Raw genomic sequence first — 26082 nt, 5'->3', positions numbered from 1 at the left:
TCTATTAACACATAGTGAGTGAGAAAGGTGACTAAAGAAGAAATACTCAGTGCATCATGGGAATCCCCCAGCAGCCCACCCCACTGCAGCATAACTAAGGGAGGATTCAGGGTCACCTGGTCCAGCCCTAATTATATACTAAGGAAAGTTTTAAGCCTAATCTTAAAAGTAGAGATAGTGTCTGTCCCCGAATCCAAACAGGAAGCCGGTTCCACAGAAGAGGGGCCTGAAAATTGAAGGCTCTCCCTCGTATTCTACTTCTAAATTCTCTAGGAACAACAAGTAAGCCTGCAGAGCGAGAGCGAAGTGCTCTAATAGGGTGATATGGTACTACAAGGTCAGATAAGATGGGGCCTGATTGTTCAAGACCTTGTATGTGAGGAGCAGGATTTTGAATTCAATTCTGGATTTAACAGGAAGCCAATGAAGGGAAGCCAAAACAGGAGAAATATGCTCTCTCTCTCTTTCTAGTCCCTGTCAGGACTCTTGCTGCAGCATTTTGGATTAATTAAAGGCTTTTCAGGGAGTTTTTAGGACATCCTGATAATAATGAATTACAGTAGTCCAGCCTGGAAGTAATAAATGCAGCGTCACTCTGAGACAGGATATTTCTAATTTTAGAGATGTTGCTCAAATCGAAGAAAGCAGTCTTACATAATTGTTTAATATGTGCGTTGAAGGACATGTCCTCGTCAAAAATCACTCCAAGGTTCCTCACAGCGTTACTGGAGGCCAAGGTAATGCCATCCAGAGTAAGAATCTGGTTAGATACCATATTTCTAAGATTTTCAGGGCAGTACAATAACCTCAGTTTTATCTGAATTTAAAAGCAGAAATTAGAGGTCATCCAGGTCTTTATGGCTTTAAGACATTCATGTAGTTTAACTAATTGGTGTGTGTTATTTGGCTTAGCTAAGCTAAGGTAGCGAATTCCTATAAATACAGTGAGTGAATACAAAGAGAGTGTGCTTCAGATGAAGCAAGTGAAGATTAAACTATGAAATAAGAAGTTATCTATAAGTTTTTAATTATTTCGGCTCTCCAGATAAGCTACACAAAAACACAACCATGTGTTGGAACAGGAAGTAATAGGAGGTGAGAAAAAAGACCTTAGGACAGGTGAGATTGGTCAATGGCAGATGTTATTTTTCTGAAATTACACACGTTACGGTTGCTAACGTGCGTGTGCGTGCACGTGATAGATCTATATGAATGGAGGCCAGTGCAGCTTAATTTACAGTTAATTTATGGTCATTTATAGTTACTGCCTTTGTCACCATTTATGTGGGATGTACAATAACCATGTAGGTATGTCCAGAAATAATCAATATTAGAAAGCAGCAAGTCAGGAACTGAGATGTTTGCTTGAGTGAATAACATTAGCATATAGCTCATACTAATATTACATCTTCACATTTTTCTTTTCAAAGGTAACAATAACTTTGCATTCTCGCTACTCACCATGCTGTAATACAGGTATATGTCAGCAATGACAACTTTTAGCAAATGTTTTTTAAAGGCTATCCGTGCTAATTAACCTTAGGATTGGTTGAGGTCTTGTTTCCAGCTCTAGTGGTCATAAGTGAGCTTAGGTCTGTGCAAGCCTTTGGAACAAAAACCAGTCTTGTAAAGTTCACTATTTTCCTATAACACATTTGTTAACTGTCAGTGCTGACTGTACAGCTTCTAATCAGAAATAATTAAATGTTGTTTGTTTTTTTGCTTGTTAATCTTTTTCTGTAACCAGGATAGCTGGAAAATGTTGTAGGGCTGTAGAGTGGGGTCATGTTAACAATCCATTCAAACTTGTGGTCTTCAAGGTCAACTTTATGATTTATTGGTTGAAAATTGACAAAAAGCTTTAGAACTTAGAAATTATCATTCCTACAACTGTGCTGTGTATATGTCATAACATATAGCAGGAACCTATAAAGGTAACTGACCTTTGACCTCTCCTTCAAGAAGGTACATGTAATGTCTACAGTGATTAGACATGCTTAATAAAACAGTGTGGGGCACAGAGTATTTTTGTGCAACAGTGTGGAACATGTCAGTAACACTGAGGGTTACACACACTTTGCCAGGTATACCTGTTCACCTGCTCGTTAAACACAAATATCTAGTGAACCAATCAGACCTCAGCAAATTAAAGTATTTAAGCATACAGACATGTTCATGATGACCTGCTGAAGGTCAAAGCAAGTATCAGAATGGGGGAAAGAGATTGCGTGGTTGCTGGTGCCAGATGGGCTGGTCTGAGTATTTCAGAAACTGCTCATCCAATGAGCTCACAAAATTACCTCTACAGTTTACAGACTGTAGTGGCAATCCAACCAGGAAAAGGCCGCTTGAGGGAATTTGAGGTACTTCCAACTCATCCTGGTGATGAGGTCAAACACAACCAGTACTTTTAACACTTTATCAATTATTTACCAAATTAAAAAACAACATGTGGTAACTTGTTTTTCATTTTGCTGCATACAAATTGAATGTAACTAAATCACATGACCTGTTATCATCCTTGAACTTATTTCTAGTACAGCATTTAATATAAACACTGTATTTTTATTTAAAAAATAATTATTAAAAACACTCCTTTTAATACGTTAAAATCAGCCCAACTTTTATTTTAAAATATAAATAAAGTATATCAGCCAACATACTGGTCACTGTTCTGCTGAACAACACACATATTAAAAAATATTGTACCCGGTGTTATTTAATAATAGTTAAATATTTTCAGAATTAAAGTTCATATTTTTATTTGTCACACAATCAAAAACTTTATTAACCTTACAATAAAACAAAGTCTCAGATTTAATTATTCTGAAACTAAGTTTAAGCTTCTCATAACTTTGTATTGCAAGTTACATTACTGATATAATAAATATAAAAAATTTTATTGTACATCCACAAGTGCAGTCTCTGGCTCAAATAACACAGAAGCTTGGTGTGTTCTAATATCTTTAAGGATGGTTTGTTTGTCAGTCCAGGCAGTGTTTCACTTTTTGTGGAAAAACTGGTGATACATTGAGTATATTCAGTATATCGCACAGCCCTGCTGTGAACCCCTCCAGTGTGAGCTGGAGGCCACTGAGTGATGGCTAACCAAGCCCGATAGAACTCCGCCTTCAGTTTAATGGCTCCCTTCTGGGAGATTACCACCATGACAGGCACCAAGCACCTTGCTGCCACAGCTCCATACAGCAGGCTCAGCTATGGAGGTGCAGAACATTGTCCATTCTGACTCAGTGTCCAAAGCCTCCCTCAGAATGCTGTCGAACTGGCAGTTAAAGGGGTGTCCAGCATCCTCCCCCACCACCTGACCCAACTCACCATCAGGTGACCATCAGTTCATAGCTCAGCTCTGTTCTTCACCTGAGTGTTCATAAGATACAGTTGAAGATACCCACGCTGTTTATTGAGGTCAGTATCTCTCAAGTAAAGTAAAAACAAAAGCTAAACTCCAGATATTTTCTATTTTGAGCTTAAGATGATTCGATCGGTTAATTAAGTCCATTTGAGTTCATTTGTGGCACACTTGTGGATGCATGTAAAACCACACCCCAAACACAGAGCCTCTTTCTTTGACATCATAGGAAAATCAACCAAGACATCAGGAAATGAATTGTAGACTCCACAAGTGTGGCTCATCTTTAGGTGCAATTTTCAGATGCCTGAAGGTCCCACATTCATCCATTCAGACAATAATACGTGAGAATAAAAAGTACAGGAATGTACAACCATCATACCGCTCAGGAAGGAGACCTACAAACCTGACCCAGTTACACCAGTTCTGTCAAGAGGAGTGGGCCAAGATTCCAGCAAACTGTTGCAGAAAGCTGGTGTAAGGAAACCTGAAGCGTGTGGCCCAAGTGAAACAGTTTTGGGGCAATTTTACCAAATAATAAGGAAGTGTATGCATACATAAGTTAAAGAAACAAAAAACAAACAAACAAACTTCTCTCTCTTTATTTTGAATGTGTAAACAGATTCCGCAAAAAGATGTAAACGCAAAGCGCGGCTCATTCACCCGGACATGCCATCAGGTGCTGAAAGCAGACGTCCAAAGCGAAATAGTCAATTCACTTTGGGCACGTCATTTTCAAGCAGGAAGATTAACCCTAACCCTGTGAAATAAGAAGTTATCTATAAGGTTATAATTAAATTGCTGTGCAGATAAGCTACACAAAAACACCACTATGTGAACAGGAAGTGATACTCTACCGCAGAGAGAGCGAACACCAACTGGATGGCGCTGTAGTCTGCACTATAGCTTTGTATTATTTATTCATTAATGAAAAAGCACACACATTGCAGCTCTTCCTGTTTGCTTACTGGATCTAGAACACCATTTAGATCATAACAGCTCCTAATCAGGATGAATTTCATTTTCAAATCAAATTTCATGTCGCAGTTTCACAATTTTGTAACATAATATTTCAAAGCTTGCTTATGGGCTTGTTTTGGAGCAGACCAATGGTCAGGCTCGTCTTCACCCTTAGTGTCAGACTCTGAATTGATGGTTCTGCTATATCTCACGGGGCTGAGTGGGGACACATGTACTAAAGGTTAGAGTTCCCACTGCAGGAGCTTGGGTGTGAGTCTGCCGCACAGGTGTAGGTGCTTGAAAAGTAACAATGTTGGAACCGTGTGCTGGAATGACAGACAATAGAAGAACACACACATGCAGGCACACCTTCAGAGTACTCTCTAAGGAGACCCAAACTACTTATGCACCACTCAGCATATCTCACTCTGTGAACATGACATTTGCTTCAGCCATGTTCATGAAGCCCATTCTCACTGTGCCTTGGGTTGAACTGCATTTTTGCCTTAGTTATTGCTAAGGAGGAAGGTGAAATGCACTGGCTGACGGTCGTAAAGTGACTGCCTCGTTCAGTTAAAAAGTCTGGTCTGAACATGGACTGTTAGTCAATGGCCCCTCCATTTTTACTTACAGCTATTCACAGAGGCAGAAAGACGAGAGAGCAAAGCAAAGTGCCTGCTATGTTCGTATGAATTTCTATTTTTGAACACTTTGTTTGCATTTCTGAATCAGAATTAAATGTCTAAACAAACACAGCTTTTTAAAATTGCTTTGTGCAAAATATGTGACACTGTGATAGCACTATCCCTGTACTTTGTTATACAGTACTTCTTACCGCCAATTTGTCTTGAGGACTCAAATTTAAGTGCACAAAAAGTAAAAGCTGAACCTATGTTAATGGCACTTGTTTAAAAAGCATAAAGTGATGGTTTTCCAAAGCTGCTGCTATGAGTAATGGCTCCAGAGATTCAGGTGCTTAGCTGTTTGTTCATTTGTGCACTCCCCGCAAAGGTATTAACAACTGATTAGTGTAATGGGAAATTTTAAGACTGTGTGAAGCTGACCTGACTCAGTGAAAGGCTCCATGTTTTGTCATTCTGTCTTCATGCACTCAGAAAATATTTATGCTCAAAATGCTGATTTTAATTTAATTACATGTCAACTTTCTGTGTCTTTGTTTTTTTTTAAGTCCAGGAAAAAAGTTTAATGGAATCTGGCCAAATGAAATGTACTTGATTGGTATGTATTCAATTTATTATGAGCATAGCTTCCTAATAATTTGAATAAATAAACAGATTTTATTTATTTCAGCTGGATTAAAGTATTGTTTTGTGTTATGAGGGCAAAGAATAATCTTTCAGGTATACCACACGCTCATACATCAGTTATCTTTCGCACACAGTGTTCTGACCGTATTCTGTGATCGTGGCAGTGATGTGTAAATATTGGAGGTGCTTTGTAAAAAAGCACATGGACCTGCTGGTAATTTGAACCAATGCAAAGTCAAATAAAAGTCAAAGAGAAAACCTGATTTATTTCAGATTTCCACAACATTCGCTGCTCAGCTACGAGAGAGGATAATACAGGATGTGATTAAGCCGAGCATAACCATTATAATATAATGTATATTTAAAACATCTAAAACTGTTTCTAGAACTAGGGTTGGGGTTTGTATTGGTTAAGAGAGTTGCTAATACGTCGTGTCTGCAGGGTCCTCGAAATTCCAACAAAAAACAGAAGGAAAGAAAAAAAAAGAAACACGGGCGCGTGTGTGCGCGCGTGGGTATTGTAGGTGGAGGCTGTTCTTACAAACCCCCTCAGCTCTCAGAGCTCTGAGACAGTCTCCGCTGATCACTGCTCCGAGTGAGTCTGTTCTCAGCTGAAGTGCAGACCGGTGAAAAACAGTGAGCGGATAGTTGTAAGTATTTTTTTCCCTTCGTCATGTCTTTAGTCTCTGTTTAGAGTGTGCAGGACAACCTTTTTAATCCACACTGCCGCTAACACAAGCCTGTGAAAATGAAGCGTCGTTAAGTTTGTCTTACTTAGTAACATAAACTTGATGGCTCGTCCAAACAAAAGCAGCCATTGCCGTCAGCTGGATACATTTTTATTTGCAGAATTCACCTGTGATAGCGGACAGCACACAGTCATAAACTCGTGCTTACATGTAAATACATCAGGTGAAGGTGGCTGGTGTCCGTGTTTAGGTTCACTTTAGCAGTCTGTGCTTTGTGTGTTGCTCGTGTCTTTCTGTTTTGTCCTAGTTGCTGCTGTGTATTGGTGGGATTTATTTTAATCTCTAATACTCTTTATTAATGTGAGATATATTTCGCGCCGTGTCTCTGGAGGTGCAGCAAGCCAAAAACATTATCAGTCACGGTGCTCATCTGTCTGCTGCTGATACAGAACTCCTGGAATTACTGTAAAAATTAGGATTTTTGTGTATGTGGCTTTTAAAAATGATACAGGTGGAAGTGGAGGCCTTGATTTGCTCTAAAGGGTCACACATACAAAAAGGGGACTGGAATAGAAATTGAACTCAAACTAAAAACAAAAAATGCAGAATTAAGAGGAATAGGAGTCACGAGAGAAGAGATGAGGAGAAACCAAGTGAGATGAAGAAGGGTGACATGCAGTGTAGGGGATAGAAGAAGAGATGAGGGGAAAACAACAACAGGGTAGAGAGGAAATAAAAGAAAGAGGAAAGAAGAGGAAGGAATATGAAATCTGCTCCACTATCACTGATAAGGTTTAGAACACTGTTATTGAAGCCCTGCTGCTTGAATTAATGGACTGCTGTGAAACAGGTAAAAAATAATTAACCTCTACGTGACCCTTTGTTTTCTCTTTCTTTCACTGTCCGAGGAAACAGAGCTTTTAATTTAATTGGTCACCACTCTTTAGCTTTTAAAGCTTTTCATTCTCGTCTGTTCACCTGTGGTACGTTTTTTTTTCATAAACTGCATGTGTCCTGCACGCTGTGTAGGAAGAGGATAAAAGTGTTGCTGATATTGGTTTTAGCAGAACTGTGGCAATGCATGTAAGCATTAATGCACCCCCCACAAATTCCTGTATACCTTCCCAAAAATCTACCCTCCACAAGCAGTGTGACACTGTGGGTGCTGCACAGTCTCCTGTGTTTTTTAACTTCAGTCACTGCCTTAGGGCCAAATGACTCATGTGTGCACACGAACACCTCCCTGCGTGTTTATCTATCCTTAGATAAGTCCATCCATATGTGTCGTTCGGAAAAACTGAAATACAACCAAAACCGGTCTGTGACCATGTTTGCATTTGCAGATCTTTGATCCACATGACATGCTTGTAAGATTATTGATCAGACTCTGTGCAATCTGTGAGCACTTGTCAGCTTTGTAATAAAAAGTGTGGAGGCAGGCAGCGGTGTGGAGGTGACTGGATCCAGTCCAAATCTGTTAATTAAACCGCAACAGAGGAAGTAGATTCCCTGAGGGAGTAGGACTAATGGATAGCCAATTAGCTGATGGTGTATCTCTGCTCAATCTATGCTCTCCTGCTTCGAGTGAAATTGCTTTAAAAAAAAAAAAAAAGAACATTACTGTGTATTACATGTCATAAACAGTGTACACACATCATAAACCCACTATTTTCCCCAAAGAAATATCACAAATGAATATTTATAGTCCAAGTATTTGCCTTGCTGAAAGCATATATGTGTTTTTGTGAAAATACAAGCTTAGGATCTTTGTACTTTGGGCTAAAGTAACTTACAAATGTTTACTGGTCTATCTTGCAAAGATGGGGCTATTTTTAGTAACTGTAGATATTGAATAGGCTAAATTTAGTAAACCAAAAGTACAGTATTTCACACTGATAATATTATCACTATTTAAATGTTACCTAAAGTCAAACACTGTACATAAAATTTGGACCCAATCACAACAAGAGCACATACTCTTTTGTGGACTACTGCTTTGAAGCTTCAAGTTTGGCATTTTGGCTGTCACCATTGTTTTTCTTTGGAAGTAAACAATGGCCATATTTGGATGAGAGGCTGTAGTGCTAGCAGCTAGTTAGCAGCTAATGTGGTTTATCTTGATTAGCAACTTGCATACATAGACTGAAGCATATTCATACAGTATTACAATTTAAGTCACAGACCTTTTTGTGACAGAAGACATATAATTTGCCAGATAAACTCGTTAAAATGGTCCAAAAGAGCACAAACATGTTCAGTGATTTTTAACTAGCTGAGGCGTTACCTAGTATTTGCTAGCAGCTTTAGCTACCCTAACCCTGGAGACTGCTGCCAACCTAGAATGTACTTACTTTGGTAAGCTTTTTTTAAATGTGTGTGTCATTAGCATTAGTGTTGTATTTTATTGGCATATAATGCAAATTCACAGATGCAGGAGTGTGTTTCAAGCTCCAGTCTCTAAATGTTTTGTCTACACGAAGTATACTTAGGTGTGTTCATGTCCAAGCTCAAAGCGTCGCAGCAAGGAATTCAAGTGATGATTTTGTGCAGCATCACCGTCGTGTGATGATCAGTTGTATCCACAATTATAACTAACATTATAAACCATGTGAAATAAATGGACAGATGCACATAAATGTATACAGTTTATGCTGCAATTCCTTGGCACCTTCTTAATGACAGCATGATAAGTAAGGCTTTGAAATCTATTTTGTGCAGTGAGTGATGGTTACTCTTCCCCATTTCCCATGACCCTTTATGAGATACCCTCTGCAGCCTTTGCAGTCTTTGCTTTTTCCTGTCCTATTTTTTATATGCTAGGAATAAGGGTGGCAAAAAAAAGAAAAGACCAGACTGACATTAAAAGAAACAATAGAAATGCCCTAAAATGCACTTAGTGAATGTAACAATAATGAGCGGCCCTTTGGGCAATCAGCAGGCATTCACTTCCCCAACGAAACAGTTGCCAGACAGGCGTCTGTGTTAATGGGTACCTTGTGGCCTCTAGATTGCATCAGGAGGTTGTTTGTTCCAAGCTGTGGATTGAACAATTACGAGGTATTACGCAGGCGTCAACAGAGTTTTCAGTGAGGAGGAAACATGTATTTACCACCAGTATCAACCATGTAATCATCACCAGGCCTCTTATAAAGAGAGTCACCATTAATGTTAGTATAAATGCTTTCCAAAAATTCAACTATTGAAATTTATTCAAGGACATCTCTTTTCCGTCTCTTATGCTCTCTTTTGTCTTTATGAGTGGTTAATCACACCAGAAATATGAGAGGTTAAAGCCAAATTGATGGTTGTACAACATGATGGGAAAAAAAACAAAAACATTAAAAAAAAAACATGGAAACTGATGTTAAAAGTGTTTATTAAAGCATCGTGCACCAAACCGCTGTGAGCATGAATGTGGATTTTTTAAAGTTTTCAGCTTGTTCCTTTGAAAGACACAACAGCTGAAGCTCACAGCAGGTGCAAGCTATTTTCATTAGCAGAAACCATAACAATAGTATCCAGGGTTATTATGTGCCAAGCAATTGTCGCTTCACCAGCTAATCTCTAAGTACAATACTGCTAGTGTCGCTTTGCAGTTATGAGCAAGCATCATTATGGAAATAACTGAATTTGGGATTCAGTGATGTTGTGGATGAACAGCTGGAATGATCGATATGGGAGTAGAGAAGTGTGTTGTCCTGCAGTGTCAGCCATGGCATCCAGTTATGAGTACACACACCTTCAGTGAATTCCATCGAGGCACAATAACTGCTGAGGTGGTGCATGACTCAGTATAATAGTCTTTCCTCTCTGGAAAAAGCTCTGAAAATCTCAAGATGACATCTTGGCTTCAGCTAATTCAAAGGCTAACTGTAAAGCCTATGCTGAAATACACTGAGGCTTCAGTGAAAGTGGATTTTATTTTCTACTGATTCGTGAGGAACAAAGTGACATGCATTTGTTGGTAATCACAAACTGAGTTTTCAGCATTGAGTTTAGTCAGAGTTGAATTAGAGCAATGAGAAAGTCTCTGACGTGAAAGCCTAAAGGTGTTCAAGCCAGCACAGGAAAACATAGGACTGATGAGATTAAGAAAAAACACATTGAACTGTAATGTCGTTAAAGTGTGTAGTGAAAAAGTGGATAGAAAGGACCACCGACAGTTTGAAAGCGTTGCATAATTTCGGTAGGTTAGGAACTGCTGCTGTTGCCTCAAATTATACTGTACAAATGGACTGATTCTTATTCTCGCTTTTCTACTCTCCCAGAGTACTCAAAGCGCTCTATACAACATGCCACAATCACCCAATCTCACAAGCACTGTCTCTAAACTGAATGCTTTCTATCGACATTCACACACATTCATACTCCGATGGATGCATCGGAGAGTAACCTGGGGTTAGTATCTTGCCCAAGGATACATGAGCTAGGGATCGAACCACCAACCTTCCGATCAGTAGGTGACCTGCTCTACCTCCGGAGCTACAGTCACCCCACCCAGGCCTCTCATTGTACTGCCTCAGCAAATAGGTACAATTTCACCAGTTCATTTGTAAACCCTGTGCTGTCTCACTTAAACAGCGTTTTTTTCTTTAAATATATTTACATTCAATTTATTAATTTTAAAAAATCAAAAATCAAGGTTTTAAATTTAATTTTTTATTCTTTTTCATTGTGTCACTTTGTAAAATTAATATGTATTATATTTTTTTATTCAGTCTCATATGTGGCATATGGCATTCACTTATTATTAATAGTTAAATTACTGTAAATGACAACCAGTAAGTTACCATTAAAGTTTAATGATCAGGCAAAATACATATTTCAGTTACGCATGAGATTTTTTTCTACATTTATTTTTTCAGCACAGCTTCAACGTCATTTAAGTTTTTTCCTGCTAGCACAGAATGATAAGGTTACGAAACCACAGAAGATTACCGTTTCACTCCCTCGATCCAGTCTTGAGTCTTTTCCAAATGTGTTTGATATTCAAATTTGTATGCTTGGCATTTGCTTTTCCCTGCTGCAGCCACAAAATGAGGTAAAAAGTGGGGAAAGTGAACCAGAACACTGAGTTAGTAAGCCATATGACTGTATAACCTTGTTTGCCAGAATGATAGAGTAATCCTTGAGATGTGAAATAATAAAAAAGTAAGTACCTTCCTATTTTTAACAAACTTTCTAGCTTCTGTTTCTCCGTATGTCTGTATTAGGAGAGAGCAGACTATGCAAAATTTGCCAAACCAGTAGCTCAATCATATTTTGTGTTGAGCCTATTATTTTAAGATTTGCTTTGAAAACTATACATATTCCATTCTATGCCACAAATGGCACATAAATATAGATATGTATAGCAAACAAGTGAACATTTAGAATTGTAATCATCACTTCAGCTAACATCAGACTTTAAATAACAACCAGTTAACATAAATTTACCCTGAGATCTCTAAGACTATATTATCTTCACTCTGCAGATGCACAGAGGGCAGGTTTTGTGTACACACATGCACAAATACATTTGTCACACACCTGGCCTCTCACACACAATACTCTTTGTATTTGAATGTAAATGCAAGGACTCTTCAATCAGCAGTCATTCAGACTCTCACTTATCTCGTCAATTTGCTCCATGCAGGGACCTTTAAGCCTTGTCTTGACCTTATGTTACCATAGCAACACCTCCTGGGAGGGTTTTCAGAGAGCTGCTCGTGCAATGGCAGACAAGAGAAGTGATGCACTTCAGGAAGAAAAATTGTCAGTCTGCTCTTATTGTGTTTATCAGAGATTAGGGTGGGAGGCAATAGCAAAGGCAAAATGAGGAGAGTGTAGGAGAGTGTGTGTGTGATTAGGTTAGCCTTGCTGACTGTTCGCATCTCAGTGGGACATTCAGTGACTATCTAATGTATGGTGTGAGTAAAAAAAACAAAGGATACCTGCAACTACTCCAGTTTGTGTTATGGAACCATTAAACTTGTTATTTCCCCTTTTATATATTAATTAACAGATATTCTCGTTATGATAGTGATGTGAAGCCAGTGATATGTTAGAAAATCATTTGTCTTCACTAACCATGGATGTGAATTGCATTACTATAGTTTTTATATGTTCAATTCCATTTTATTATTATAGTGCCAATTCACAGCCACAGTTGCCTCAAGGTGCTTTCTATCACAAGATAAAGATCCTACAATATCATAGAGAAAAACCCAGCAATTCACTGTGAGCAACCACATGGCAACAGAGAGGAGGAAGAACTCATTTTTAATAAGAGGCAACATGTGGCAGAACCAGGCTCAGGAAGGGGCAGCCTTGTGCTGTGACTGGCTGCTGAATGAGAGGAAAGAGAAGGAGGAAAAGGGAGCATAGAGAGACAAGGACAGAACTTAAAGGTAATTGTGGATTTTTTTAAGCTTAATAAATGATGCACATACTAGCCACAAGGTTGGATTACAAAGAGAACGCACTCCAAATAGTCACAAACAATGTGTAACCACAGAGAAGTTTTGGTTTCCTACTATTTGTTCATTATCAATCCAAAACTGTTTTTTTTAATAAATGTTGGAACCATAAAAACCAGAATGATAATTTTTTTTTAATATTTTTTATTCATGGAGACAGGATTTAAGAGTGAACACTGGCTCTTGTGCCTTAGCTGATTTTTAATATTTTGCTAAACCACTTTTACTGCATTACAACATTCTTTTCTTTTGTGTGTACTCCTGATACGCTTTATTGAAAAGGACTTATTGAAATTCTTTATACGTCACTCAAGTTCGCTGACTGGAAAAAAAAAATCAATGACTGAGGCCAGAGAATTAATTGGTGCCTCGATTTAATCTGTTGAACCATTTTAGCTCCGTGTCTTTGTACAGTGTGACACCTGAACGTTGTACAACTCCATATTCACAATCACAGCACTGTTTGTGATACGAAGCCTGTCAAAGGTTAGTCAAGAAGACTGTCTCACGTTTATACCACCCATTCATGTTCCCTCTCACACAGCACCTAGTTTATAAAGTCGACTGACTGATGATGTTCCTCTCTGTGTTTATCATAGTTTCTGTCTCTTATCCAATTTTTTGCACTGTGGTCATTTAAAAAATGTCTAAGCCTCTGCTGCTCTCTGTGGTCATTTCCTTGTCAGATTGATGGAAAACTCCTCCACCCCATTCATCTCCACTTTTAATCAGGACCTCTGTCCTCAGGTCCATCCATTAATCTCACCCTTTGTCATGCTCCACATCACATCCATCCAGATCTCCAGCATCATCCTTCACCCCTGCGCTGCTATCACCACCGTCTAGACTCCCTCCAGGGGATTTTTCCAGTACAGCTCAATATATCACTACTCCCTTATATGATGATGTCACAATAGGATCTCTTCACTAAAGACTCCTTACACAATGTGCACACAATATAAAAAAATCAATCTTAGCCTTCTTTCATTTGAATAATTTCTGATTTAAACATGAGGTTTTAAAAGCCTAAATAACCCCAAGTATAAGTGTAATTCGATATTAGGTACTCCTAGCAGGTTAATATTTCTATATTTATCGACTTCTTGTCTTTACCCAGTTGCTTCATAAAAGCAGTAGCAGCATTAAGCAGTTGAGATCCACAGCATATACCATCCTCTGGCATTTACATTTAGTAATTGAGGTCATGACCTATGGATGGCTCTTAGGTTTGGTCTAAAAACTGTACATAGGGATTGACATTCACCATGATTTGATCACGTGTTTGACCAGTGAACACTGTGGTCTTATTCTCCACTGGTGGTATTGGTGCCCTTTAGGTTGTAATGAATGAAATGTAATTAAAGCAAAGCAAAAAAAATCTCCAAACACTGAAAGAGAATTCAGTCATGCTTCAAAGTGTGTACATTTCCTGTGTGCTGCCAATATTTGTACTTAATTTAATCTAAAGTAACTGTCTCTGGGGGATTCTTTAGTAGTGTATATAATTCACCTTACCTTCCCCGCTCTTCCGCTCATCTTCACATCTGCATTAATGTACTTTACTCAGTTGAGGTCGCAGAAGATATGCCTCTGCTATTTTTCCCCCCATAGGTCAGTGCATTTTGTTCCTACCAGAGCACCAATTATTAACCATCGCTGTGAGGGATGAGGGTGTGCCTGTGTGTGGAACAGTGGTGATTAAGAAGCTGGGATGGCTTCATAAACAAGTCTCGTACTAATAAAACTAAATACCTTATGTCTGTGTTCTGGTGCTCGCTTGTTTTGTTGTGACGGAAGGAAGGTTGTTATGTTTATTAATAGCTTAGTATTCATCAAGCCACTGGGCAGATATGGCCAAACTTTTGAAACTTTTAGGTGTTGTCCAACATCAGCAGCAGTCAACGTTATGTGTACATAGAAAAGTGTGTCTTTGTCAATACATGTCGTTGCCTGTTCATTCTCTCTTACTGCTGTGTATGCCATTTTTTCCTATGCTTTATTTTTCTTTACTACATATCTTTTAGAGACACAGTTTTATATTTTATTAAACTGGCTCACTCATTCTCTTGCCAATAGTAAGATGAAAAATGTAATAGTGCTTGCATGTCTATTTTTGACAGAAGCCTGTTAAAACATATAAATACCCCTAAAGCTCACATTAGCTAGTTATATAGTATTGTTGTCTAGATGCAAAAAAATGTCACTTGTGAGTTTTACAGAGAAGACATAAACACTAAACATGCAGCAAAAGTCTCCTGCCCACTTGAAACCAAGAACAATACAGCACTTGAGTGCCGGCTGTCTCCAGGCAACCTCAAGGTAACAAGACTTCCCAAGTTGCTGTCTATCCAATAATAATTTAAAGTCCATACTAGCAAAGAACAATCTAAGACGTGATGGGAAATCTGTTACCTTTACACAGTCAGCCTAGATGTTTCCTCTAAAACTCTAAAACACAATTATAATGCAGTTTAGTTGAAGTTTCATGGACCTGGATTATCGTTAATGGTGCTAATCTAAGCTAAATAACACCTAGCACCTTTCTTACTCCTAAGGGTTTTACATAAATTCTATACTTTGACAAAAACTATTATTATGTACTATATTTATATTTTAAAGTTAAGCAACAAGTTTGCTGCAGTGTGTATAATTGCATGCAAACTGTGTGCTGTGTCTATTCTACCATGTAAAGCAGGTTTCCCCAATCCCAGTCCACGGGGGCCGGTGTCCCTGCAGGTTTTAGATCTCACCCTGGGTCAACACACCTGAATCAATGATGATTAGTTCATTACCAGGCCTCTGAGAACTTCAAGACATGTTAAGAAGGTAATTTATCCATTTAAATCAGCTGTGATGGATCAAGGACACATCTAAAACCTGCAGGGACACCGGCCCTCGTGGACTGGGATTGGGGACCCCTGATGTAAAGGATGCTACAAAGGATGAAGCATTTTCTCCAACAACAGATCTGCTCGAACAGAAACTGAAAACAGAACTCAGAAAAGGTCCCAGAAGAAACTTTATAGCTTTACAGACACATTTCAGTGGACAAACAACCAACACGGCTGATTTGTTGGAAGAGTTGATTAACTGGACATCTCCAAGATGTTAGAATACACCTTTAATGCATTAATTGCTTTATATTTCATGTCCACATGAAGTGTGCTAAATTAATTAACTTTGCTTTCTGTAGGGCTGCTGATCTTCTACTGATGTGAGCTTACCAACAACTGTTGCCTGATAGTCGTTAACGCCTCGATGGAGCTCATCCAGTTTGCTTTGCTGCCTCAGGAAGTCCCTACAGCTACCTGGAGCAACACCTCTGCCCCCTCCTACTCTCATTTCCTGCTCCTTTCTACTCCCTCCGAACCGCTTCACAGCTTCAACCAAGATGACACTTCGTTTCTCCTTAACAGCTCCTGTCAAAATTGCACCAAAAGTAAACCAGGATCCCTCCCTGGCTTGGCTGGAATCTTCATCCCACTCATTTATGGCATCGTTTGTGTCGTTGGCTTGGTGGGAAACACTCTGGTCATCCATGTTGTTGTCAACTACACAAAACACGAGTCAGTCACAAACATCTACATCCTCAATCTAGCCATTGCAGATGAGCTTTTCATGTTGGGCCTACCCTTCTTGGCGGTACAGAACGCTTTGCTCTCGTGGCCTTTCGGCTCTCTGATGTGCCGAGTGGTTATGACAGTGGATGCCATCAACCAGTTTACCAGCATCTTTTGTCTAACTGTGATGTCAGTGGACCGATACCTGGCTGTGGTGCATCCCATCCGCTCTTCTTGGTGGCGGCGCCCCCACGTGGCTAAGGCTATCAGTGGCACAGTTTGGGCGGGGTCCTTTGTGGTGGTGCTGCCGGTAGTGGTGTTCGCGGACGTGCTGAAGGATGATGGGAACTGCAGCATCGTGTGGCCTGAACCAGCAGAAGTGTGGAAGACATCGTTTATTGTCTACACGTGCACTGTTGGATTCTTCTGCCCCCTGCTGGTCATCTGCTTGTGCTACCTGCTGATCGTCATCAAGGTATGACTTTGATTGACAATTAACTGTTCATCCACTGTCTAAAAAAAGCCATTTCCTTTAAGGCCACTCTTACACCCTCAGGAAAGGGCTAGGGGATGAGGGGATTAACAATGATAAGCTCAGGGGACAGATAACGAGTCAGCTATACTGTTATATTACTCCAACAAAGGATGTCAACAGACTAGAATCTGCTGAAAAGACAAGAAATGGTTAATCAAAGAAAAACTTCACTCTCACATAGGGCACTGGCTGCTCACTACTAGCTCAAACACAGCGCTAAACTCATCGTCAAATACGTCAAAGCACATCACTACACAAGCCTCTGCAGGCTGGGAAACACACACCTAAGGTCACCACAGTACTGACACTGGCGTACACCGAGGAGCTCTTCACAAGCTTGTATCCAGCTATACACTGGCTCCTCAGGAGAAATGGGTGGCAGCTGAACCTGTGGGAGCCTGCTAGGGTTATAACAGCCACCCTCACTTTAAGCCAGCTTTCTTCTGTTCATTATAAACAGGTTGAAAGAGCAGGCGGTGGCTGTGCTCACAGCCAGAGCTGTGAGCATGAGATGACCATATTAACGATGTCCCCACTCTTACATATTACACAGATAAACAAGCAGTAAACACTGTCCTAAACCTCACTGTGCACAGCGATTACTTGCACATGTATTGGCCGCAAGGTTTACAAATTTGGGTCATGTTTAACATGAGTATCTAATTTTAACAGTATACACCAATGAGGCATAATATTATGATCACTGATAGGTGAAGTGAATAACACTGATTATTTCTTTATTGTGGCACCTTTTAGTGGGTGGGATATATTACGGAGCAACTGAACATTTTGTAGTCAAAGTTTATGAGGTAGAAGCAGAAAAATGGGCGAGCACAGGGATTTGAGTGAGTCTGCAATATTAATAATATTAATATTGTGATGGCTGGATCATCTCCAAACTGCAGCTCTTGTGGGGGGTTCCCAGCTTGCAGTAGTATCTATCAAAAGTGGTCCAAGGAAGGAGCAGTGGTGAACCAGCAACAGGGTCATGTGCAGCGCATGGGGTTGCATAGCTGCAGACCAGTCAGGGTGCCCGTGCTGACCTCTGTCCATTCATGAAAGCACCAAAATGGGCACAAAACTGAACCACGGAGCAACAGAAATACGCAGCCTCCAAAGCTGTGCCCTCTTTCAGCAAAGCAAACATGTTTCAGGACTGGTTTGAGGAGTACAACAACATGTTTAAGGTTGAGAAGCTCTGAGGCCCCACCTCGCAACTTCCAGAACTTAAAGGATCTGTTGCTAGAATCTTGTTGCAGATACAGCACACCTTCAGGGGTCCAGTGGAGTCCATGCTTCAGTGGGTCAGGGCTGTTTTGGTATCAAAAGGGGGACCTGTGGCCTGTGGTCATAATGTTATGCCTGATCGGTATCTGCATGAGTGTGTATATACACTGTTACTGTAACTTGTTTATATGTAAACAAGGTTATAACTTTTCATCTTCCACTTTCACTGTTGCTAATCTTTTTGCAGTCATGATTAACATTGCTCATGTTGACTCATTGTGAATCATATTGCTGCATCTCTGGGAAACATAAATGAACTTTGGGAACATAATGGCTCCTTCCACACTAAAACTCTGTCTCGGTTATTTTTGTTTAAAAAAAAAAAAAACTCACTCCTCTCCACAGTGACGTCCTCCTAAACTTACATTACTCAGAAAATCTGCCAACAAATGTGTAGATGCTGAAGTCCAACGTAAATGGACTACACTCTGTTAATATCACTAATGGCACAGGAGGATGATAAATATGTTTAAACAACAAACAGAATCATGTATATGGGGCGATCGTGGCTCAAGAGTTGGGAGCTCGCCGTAAGGTTGCCGGTTTGAGCCCCGGCTTGGACAGTCTCGGTCGTTGTGTCCTTGGGCAAGACACTTCACCCGTTGCCTACTGGTGGTGGTCAGAGGGCCCGGTGGCGCCAGTGTCCGGCAGCCTCGCCTCTGTCAGTGCGCCCCAGGGTGGCTGTGGCTACAATGTAGCTTGCCATCACCAGTGTGTGTGAATGGGTGGATGACTGAATGTGTAAAGCGCTTTGGAGTCCTTAGGGACTAGTAAAGCACTATACAAATACAGTCCATTTACCATTTTACCATTTATCCTCTCTAACCACCAGCAGGATCTCAGATAGTGTTGTCTGTTTGTCATAGTTGTGTACTGTTTGACAGTTTACGTTATTTCAGTGACTTTTCTATTTCAGGAAATCCATCCATCTATTCACCCATCCATTCCTCCATCTGTCCATCCATCTTTTTAACTACTGGGTCATTAAGGAGGCTGAAGCCTATCCCAGCTGTCATTAGGCAAAGGGCAGGGTAGACCTCGGACAGGCCAGAAAACAGGATTAATCTGGTACACTAGTCTCTTTCTTTCTGTAAAAAAAACATCTGTATCTGCAAAAATTTGCGTATCAGTTTCATATGAGCCTGCATACATTTTGGACAGACTTTCTCATTAACCTGTTTTTAAATTGAGGGTATTTGCTTTCCTCTCCTTTAAAGGTAAGAAGTGTTGGAAAACGGGCACAGGCCACATCCTCCAGACGCAAGAAGTCAGAGCGTAAAATCACCCAGATGGTAGTTGTTGTTGTGGCGGTGTTCATCTTCTGCTGGCTGCCGTTCTATGTTCTCAACATTCTCAACCTCCTTGTGGTCCTGCCTGGAGACTTCAGGGGCCTCTACTTCTTTGTTGTTGTCCTTTCATATGCCAACAGCTGCGCCAACCCCATACTCTACGGATTTCTGTCTGACAACTTCAAGAGGGGCTTCAGGAAGGCGCTGTGCCGCACGTCGCGCAGGGTGAACAGCAACGACAGAACCGGCATCGAGGCCCAGAGGCCCACGGAGGAGTGGGGCGGCATTGTTCTCCGACAGCAAATAAGTGAGGGAATCACTCACGTGCATGGGAAAGAAAGTAGTAGAAATGAAGAAGAGGAGGAAATAGGTGGAATAGAAGGTGCTATACAGATGAGAGAAATCTGTAAGACATCACAGAATGGGAATCAGAACGGAGTAAAAGAGGACTCAAGGACACAGGTCACACAGAGGGGTACACGTGACCAGGGTGCAAGCTTTGATCCTGCTGAGGGAGTGTCCTCTTTGGCCAGTAAGAGAAGTAGGTCACCTGAAGAATTCCTGGACCAAAACTCTGTGCTTGATATCAGCTACCTGTAACAGAAATTTGCCCATTTTCAGTGGATTTGGGTACCTGCTGTATTACAGCGTCTTTGAAGTTGGTTTTAATGCCAGTTTATGATAACAGTCTGGCATCATTAATGCAAGTGTTTTGCCACAAATTAAAAGAGTAACAACTTAATCTAACCATGAGAAACTATAGCGGCAGGCACAATGAAACCTGAAGGACACAACAAACACACAAAGATGCCTAAATGACCACTGTTTGTAAGTATCGCTGTTATTTTGAACCAGACTGTTACTTCTGAAACTTCTTGTGCTGAAATGGCTAATGCACTAAATGAATCATGCCCCAGTGGGAAACCACATGACTAATGACCCACTGTGGAATGAAAAAATGTCAGCTGTTTACTTTTATTGCGTTGGCTTTTGAGAGCAGCCCACAAAGATAATTAGCACTGTTTTCAGAAAACACACGTCTCAGTCAGGCTTGTGTGCATCATTTTCACCTGAATTGGTGTACATGCGTGGAGATCAACCAATTACTTTTCTTTTTTAAGGTTAACTAAAACCATGCTTTAGGTCGCAGCTTAAGAACAAGTGCAATAATAAATATACTTGCTAGTGACCTAAATAGATAGACTGTTGTTAAAAATCTCTACATTAATTGTGATTTTTATTCAACTTTGAATGTTTAATGAGTTTAATAAGTCAAAGTTAAATTTTTGTTAATTTTGTAAAGCTATATATTTAGAGTGCTCAAAAATAAAGGAACACTTTGAAAGCACATCAGATCTCAGCTGATAAGGACTGGGTAACATGTTAGAGATAAAGAATACCATATCAATTGATGGAAATTATCAGCCTACAGAGGACTGAATTCAAAGGCTCTGCCAAGCATAGGACCAGTCAAAGAGTATTAATTCTGTCAGGAAACTGCCTGCATACTCTCACTGCAAGAGGAACCCAGGACCTACTGCAGCAGCGTAGGGGCTGACAGTGGGTCCAAGGATTTCATCCTGATACCTAATGGCAGTCAGGGTGCTGTTGCCTAGTCTGTAGAGGTCTGTGCATCCCTCCATGGTTATGTCTCCCCACACCCACTGTGCCATCATGAAGGAGCTGGACTGCCTGTGCATCTCTGTTAGGTCCAGGTATCGCCTCATGCTACCAGTAGTGACACTGACACTTTCCAGGTGCAAAACCAGTGAAAAACAGTCCGCAAAGACAAGATTCCTGTTTTTGTGCCTGCCTCATTGTTACCCCTCTAGTGCACCTGTTGTTAATTTTATTAACACCAAAGCAGCTGAAACTGATGAACAACCCCCTCTGTTGCTTAACTAACCAGATCAATATCCCACAAGTTTAAAACCTTATGTTGTACTTTGATTAAAGTGTTCCTTTAACTTTAGCATAATGAGCAGCATAGTTTTCAGCATTACACAGTGTTAGTCAGTGTAAAGAAACTGAGTCACATTGAAAAATTAGGACGTTTTGTCATTTATTGTGATCTTGGTGTTTTACGTCTGTTTAAGTCTTTTTTCCACTATCAAAACTTTGTATTATCAGTGATGTTTTTAATGCTATGGTGAAGTATTAAAGCCAAGTAGTGACAGTAGGCTAAATAAATGTTTACTTTAACCAACTAGAATGTTTAAAAAAAAGAAAGAAAAGGTATTGTATGGAAAAAAAGTCATGTAACCTACTTCACAACATATGGACATGTATATAGTATGTGCCTAACATATGTATGTAGCATGTATGTAAGTGTCACGCCGTCATAACGTGCTCACCAAAAAAATGCTTAAAACCAATGAAAAACCGTTGGCTTTATTTCACAATGCAAAATTAATTAAAGACATAACAGATGTAACAGATGTCTGTTCACGTTAAACATTTCAGGGTTCACCGAGATAAAGTTAAATTCTGCACCAGTTTAACTTTGAAAAAGGACAAAACATTGCTGCCCTCTAGAGGTCCACATAGTAGAGGGAAGGCAGTTATTTACAAGCCTCAGCTCATTGCTAGGAGAAAGAAGCATTGCAAATATTTCAGAACATGTTTTTAATCCCAACATTTAATGCAGTTTGTAATAATAATTACAAATCTGGACAGGTTTTTTTGTAACGGGGGTGTGTTTGAAAAGAATGAACTTTTGTATTATATAATTTTTTTTACATCCATCATCCCAAAATTCTTCCACTAATCTAACTGTCCACCTTTACTCAGGAACAATGTCTCCAATCCACTTAAGGTAAGGCGGGTTACCCTGGTCAATAGGCAGGCTGATGACCTCAGCCACCTCATAGGGATGGTTAGAGCTGTGGAGGACAATCCATTATGAGTCAAATAAACAGAGAAAAGCCAGTAGTTAAAACTGTGACTGCATGAATCGTGACATAATGGAGCAAATGATGAACGCAATGTTCTAGTGCGATCTGTTTGGAGGAAGGATTTTTATGTGTTGAATATTAAAACAAACTTACCGGACATATTCAGCAAGAGCGGGTACCTTGGAACTTCTTGTTTTGATCATCTAGATTTGGAAAGACACTGTGTCAAACAGGACTTCAGACATACTACCTTTCCATTTAATCAAATTCATGAAGGAGAAAACTCGTGCTGAACAGTTTAAAAATATAGTTCGCCATGTTCTAAGAGACCATGACCTAATATGTCAGAGTAAGCAGACAAATAATGGGATCTATCCTGAAACCTGCCTCTGCACATTTTAAAACATGTTGCATTAATAAACACCCCACAAAAAAGCAGTACTGCCATTTACTGCTGTCTTCACAGGTGCATTCAGGACTTACTTGCTTTAAAAAATATTTATATTAAATACTGAAATGTTGCCCACAGCTGAGAATGGTTATCAGTGCTGTTCCCTCTAACAGTGACTACAGAAAGTAGGACAGAGTCTATCTACTAACAGCTCATATTGACAGTCATTTAGTCACAACCTAAGCTTAAAAACTATAGCTCTTCTATAGAATAATCTTATTTCCAGGTTCAATTTTCTGTCCTCAAGTTACTCTAGAAGTGTCTCGGATTAGTTTTTTGAACCATTGCCCCTCCTTCACGTCCCATTCTGCAGCAGGTTTACTTCAAGGACCTCTGTTTATTTAGTAGCTTTCATTCTCCCCCTGATTGTGATACATCTCCCATCCCTGTTTGCTGTGAAGTATTCCCAGAGCATGATGCTACCACCACCATGCTACATCGCAGGGATGGTACCGTAGCCAATAATCAGTGCTTTGTGTTCACCGGTAACAGAATTTGGACTTAAATGCAAAAAATATTAGAGTTTGTCTTTTTTGGTTTTGCTCTTACAAATCATTTGGTTGAAGTTTAGATAATAGCATTTACTTATATTGTTTTCCATTGAACTACTCTACCAAAAAAAAAAACTAACTGTTGGAGCTCAGTTGAGCCACCTTTCAAAAGGTTTCACAATTCTCTCCTGAGGTCTTCTGAAACTCTGTTGGAGGGACTGAGTCTTGATTGCCCCTGTAACCAAGTACCAACATGATTTTGTGACTGATTTCACTCTTGGAAGAGTCTCTGTGGTTCTTAACGTCTTCCATCTCACAATTACTGATGCTGCTTGCTGTGGGGAGCACTCAAGACTTTAGAAATCGGACAACAACTTGGAGCATCACATCAAAGGGTCTAAATACTTCTGTAAATTAGGATTTTTTTTCTTTTAAATTATTTCACTAATAAATTAAACTATATCCATAATAGGATCTGAAATAATAACAGTCTTGTATTACATTTTGCCCCCAAGACATACAAATGGATTTTAGCTGCATCTAGCCAATATATAACAGTACTCAGAAAGCACTCACCAGAAGCACCTCATTGTCCTCCTCAATCTTCCCCTGCCATTCATATCTGAAGGAACAGCACACAATTATTTTTGGTTATTAAGTACTAGCTTCAAACGCAGGAAGACCTCTGCTAGTTAGAACAGTATAAATATAGTCTATAATTTACAAAAAACAACACTGGCAAAGAAAGCTCAGTGCAACATGATACTAAAGAATAGCTAATGTGAAACATACATAGATTTGATCGCTGGGACAATGTTGACACAAGCTGCTAGCTTCTTTTCCACAATACCCCTGTGAGAAAGAATAAAAGAATGAAATGAGCACAGATGAAAAACATCTCATGGTCCTTGTATCCAGCTAATGAAGACAGAGACTTTTTACTTGAACGTGCACATTTGTGCAAGGATCCTGCCTTGTATCAATGGTTCAGACTAGTCGTGGTGGTCTAATAGTGTGGGGGATATACTCTGGAGCACTTAGCTTCAAAAAGAAATGGTTTAAACATCACAGCCTGTCTGAATATTGTAGCTGACCATTTCAGACCCTTCACGACACCTTCTGATGGCAACAAACTACATCACAAGCCTCAAATCATCTCAAGCTGGTTTTACTGAACAGGTGGCGGTGAGTTCAATGTACACAAGTGGCCTCCACATTCACAAGCTATCGATCCAGTAGAACACCTTTGGAAAGTGGTGGACCAGGAAATTTGCACGAATGTTCTGCAGCAACCATCTCGTCAACACAGGCCAAAGTCTCTGAAGAATGATTCCAGCAGCTTGTTCAATTATTGCCAAAAAACAGGTCCAACCGAGTACTTGTAAGGTGTACCTAACAAAGTGTCTAGTGTGCATATATTATAAACAGAACTGTTATTGTGCCACTTGAATCACCTGGCTAAATCTCTAGCAACTGTGTCATTAGGACAGGTGACAAAGGCAGCAGAGTGTGTGCCTGATGTGTATGTCTCAGATGCCATGGAGAAGGCCCTCAGTCCGACGGTCCTCAGCAGCTGGAACATAAACACGCTCAGGAGCACTGTCTGACGAGAGAAATGAATAAACGTTAGAGCAAAGCATGTTTTTTTTTTCATTTTACCTAACTTGATGAGCCAAGTGTTAGAGGAAATCGCACACTCACCAAAAGTAAAGCTTTTAAGGATCCACCCTGTAGTGTCTCTGCTGTGGGCAAACCAATGCGCATTGCCTGAGCAGGTGAGACACACAAAGCTTAGGCTTTTTTCCCCTTTGTTGTAATGTGTCTAAACAGAGTTACATAAGGGTTAGTACTTGAAGCAGCTTGTCACACCATGCAAACACCATGAAAGTCTCTGTTAACTTCCACACTTTTGCATTCAACACGCTCCACTCAACAAAGCAGACCATACGTGACATTGGTTTAAGAGAACGGGCTGTAGAAATGCTGCAGCCGGTTCTCCAAAAGTATATATTTGTTTAAAATATTACACAGTGACACTGCACGCTTGTGGGGCTTAGGGTTTGAACTTGCAGGTGAGTTGTGTTTAGCATTGCACTGCTAGTAACCACAGTTAGCTGTTAGCTGCTGGGCGTCGGCAGAAGCTCGTGAGTGTGTGAAAGAGCAACACGGCACGGCAGACTCACTAAAACTCTCTGATAAGTTGTTCAGCTGGAGTGCAAAGTGTTGCTATAATGTAAATTCCTTGCAACTTACCTTCTAACCGCAGTCTGTCACTGCCCAACCCCTACAGGAAACCTCCTGTAAACCTTCCTGCCCCTACCTTTCAAAATAAAAGCCCTTGACATGTATGTTGCGTGACAGCGGACTAGACGGAATTGGAATTCAAATTCACATTTCTGCATTTATTTTTTTTTTTCTGAATTTCGGGAAAATAAATAAATAATAATTTCTAATTAGTTACTTTTCTATAATTTCTACTATCTTATACGTTTAATTTAATCATTTACACACACATTGGTTTTATCTAACACTCACACACAAACATTTACCCCAGTGAATGCACTGGAAGAAACCTTCTGATAGGTAGGCCACGTGCTCAGCCAAATGAGCCACAACAGCCCCTATGTCTGACAGAAAACACACTTAACAACAACTAAAACAAATCTTGTAGCTTATAATATTCCCCATATATATTAAATATATTGTATTTAATAGTTGTACCTGACCTTGAATATGTATGTATTATATCCACATGACTGTTGCATGGCAAGCAGTTTAACTGTCAGATGATGGCTGTTCAGGTTTTGTTCCATGAAATAATAGTGTTTAT

The 26082-nt window shown here is 39.9% G+C and overlaps 2 protein-coding genes across 3 annotated transcripts; one reads left to right on the top strand and one right to left on the bottom strand.

Moving 5' to 3' along the window:
• Positions 1-6172: 6172 nt before the first annotated feature.
• On the top strand, positions 6173-21686 carry sst3b (somatostatin receptor 3b). The gene is made up of 3 exons (XM_084932040.1): positions 6173-6248; positions 15939-16780; positions 19345-21686. Exons 2-3 carry the CDS (start codon positions 16004-16006, stop codon positions 20014-20016), a joined length of 1449 nt encoding a protein of 482 aa, XP_084788166.1. The 5' UTR covers positions 6173-6248; positions 15939-16003; the 3' UTR covers positions 20017-21686.
• Positions 21687-21791: 105 nt separating this feature from the next.
• Positions 21792-25586, bottom strand: LOC146386018 (protein CutA homolog). Of its 2 annotated transcripts, none has more exons than XM_084932042.1 (7): positions 25506-25586; positions 24954-25074; positions 24707-24855; positions 24045-24104; positions 23829-23874; positions 22464-22513; positions 21792-22298 (listed from the first exon to the last, which is right to left on the bottom strand). In XM_084932042.1, exons 2-7 carry the CDS (start codon positions 25014-25016, stop codon positions 22199-22201), a joined length of 468 nt encoding a protein of 155 aa, XP_084788168.1. In that variant the 5' UTR covers positions 25017-25074; positions 25506-25586; the 3' UTR covers positions 21792-22198. The 2 variants fall into 2 exon arrangements, with proteins under 2 accessions (XP_084788168.1, XP_084788167.1); XM_084932041.1 differs by having other exon boundaries at positions 24954-25019.
• Between the last annotated feature and the right edge of the window lie 496 nt (positions 25587-26082).

Source organism: Perissodus microlepis, chromosome 6 (genome assembly GCF_051167445.1).
Source record: "Perissodus microlepis isolate ML-2025 ecotype Zambia chromosome 6, ASM5116744v1, whole genome shotgun sequence".
NCBI lineage: Eukaryota > Metazoa > Chordata > Actinopteri > Cichliformes > Cichlidae > Perissodus > Perissodus microlepis.
The sequence above is the reverse complement of the archived record's forward strand: the minus strand, read 5'-3'. Positions and strand labels throughout refer to the sequence as shown.

Bases quoted from the DNA above. Each gene is read 5' to 3' on its own strand.
- sst3b (XM_084932040.1), top strand. From the start codon at position 16,004: ATGGAGCTCATCCAGTTTGCTTTGCTGCCTCAGGAAGTCCCTACAGCT. The intron at 16,781-19,344 runs GTATGACTTTGA...TCTCCTTTAAAG, and splicing joins ACCTGCTGATCGTCATCAAG to GTAAGAAGTGTTGGAAAACG.
- LOC146386018 (XM_084932042.1), bottom strand. From the start codon at position 25,016: ATGCGCATTGGTTTGCCCACAGCAGAGACACTACAGGGTGGATCCTTA. The intron at 24,856-24,953 runs GTGAGTGTGCGA...TTCTCTCGTCAG, and splicing joins CCTTAAAAGCTTTACTTTTG to ACAGTGCTCCTGAGCGTGTT. The intron at 22,514-23,828 runs GTGAGTGCTTTC...TTCCAAATCTAG, and splicing joins AGGACAATGAGGTGCTTCTG to ATGATCAAAACAAGAAGTTC.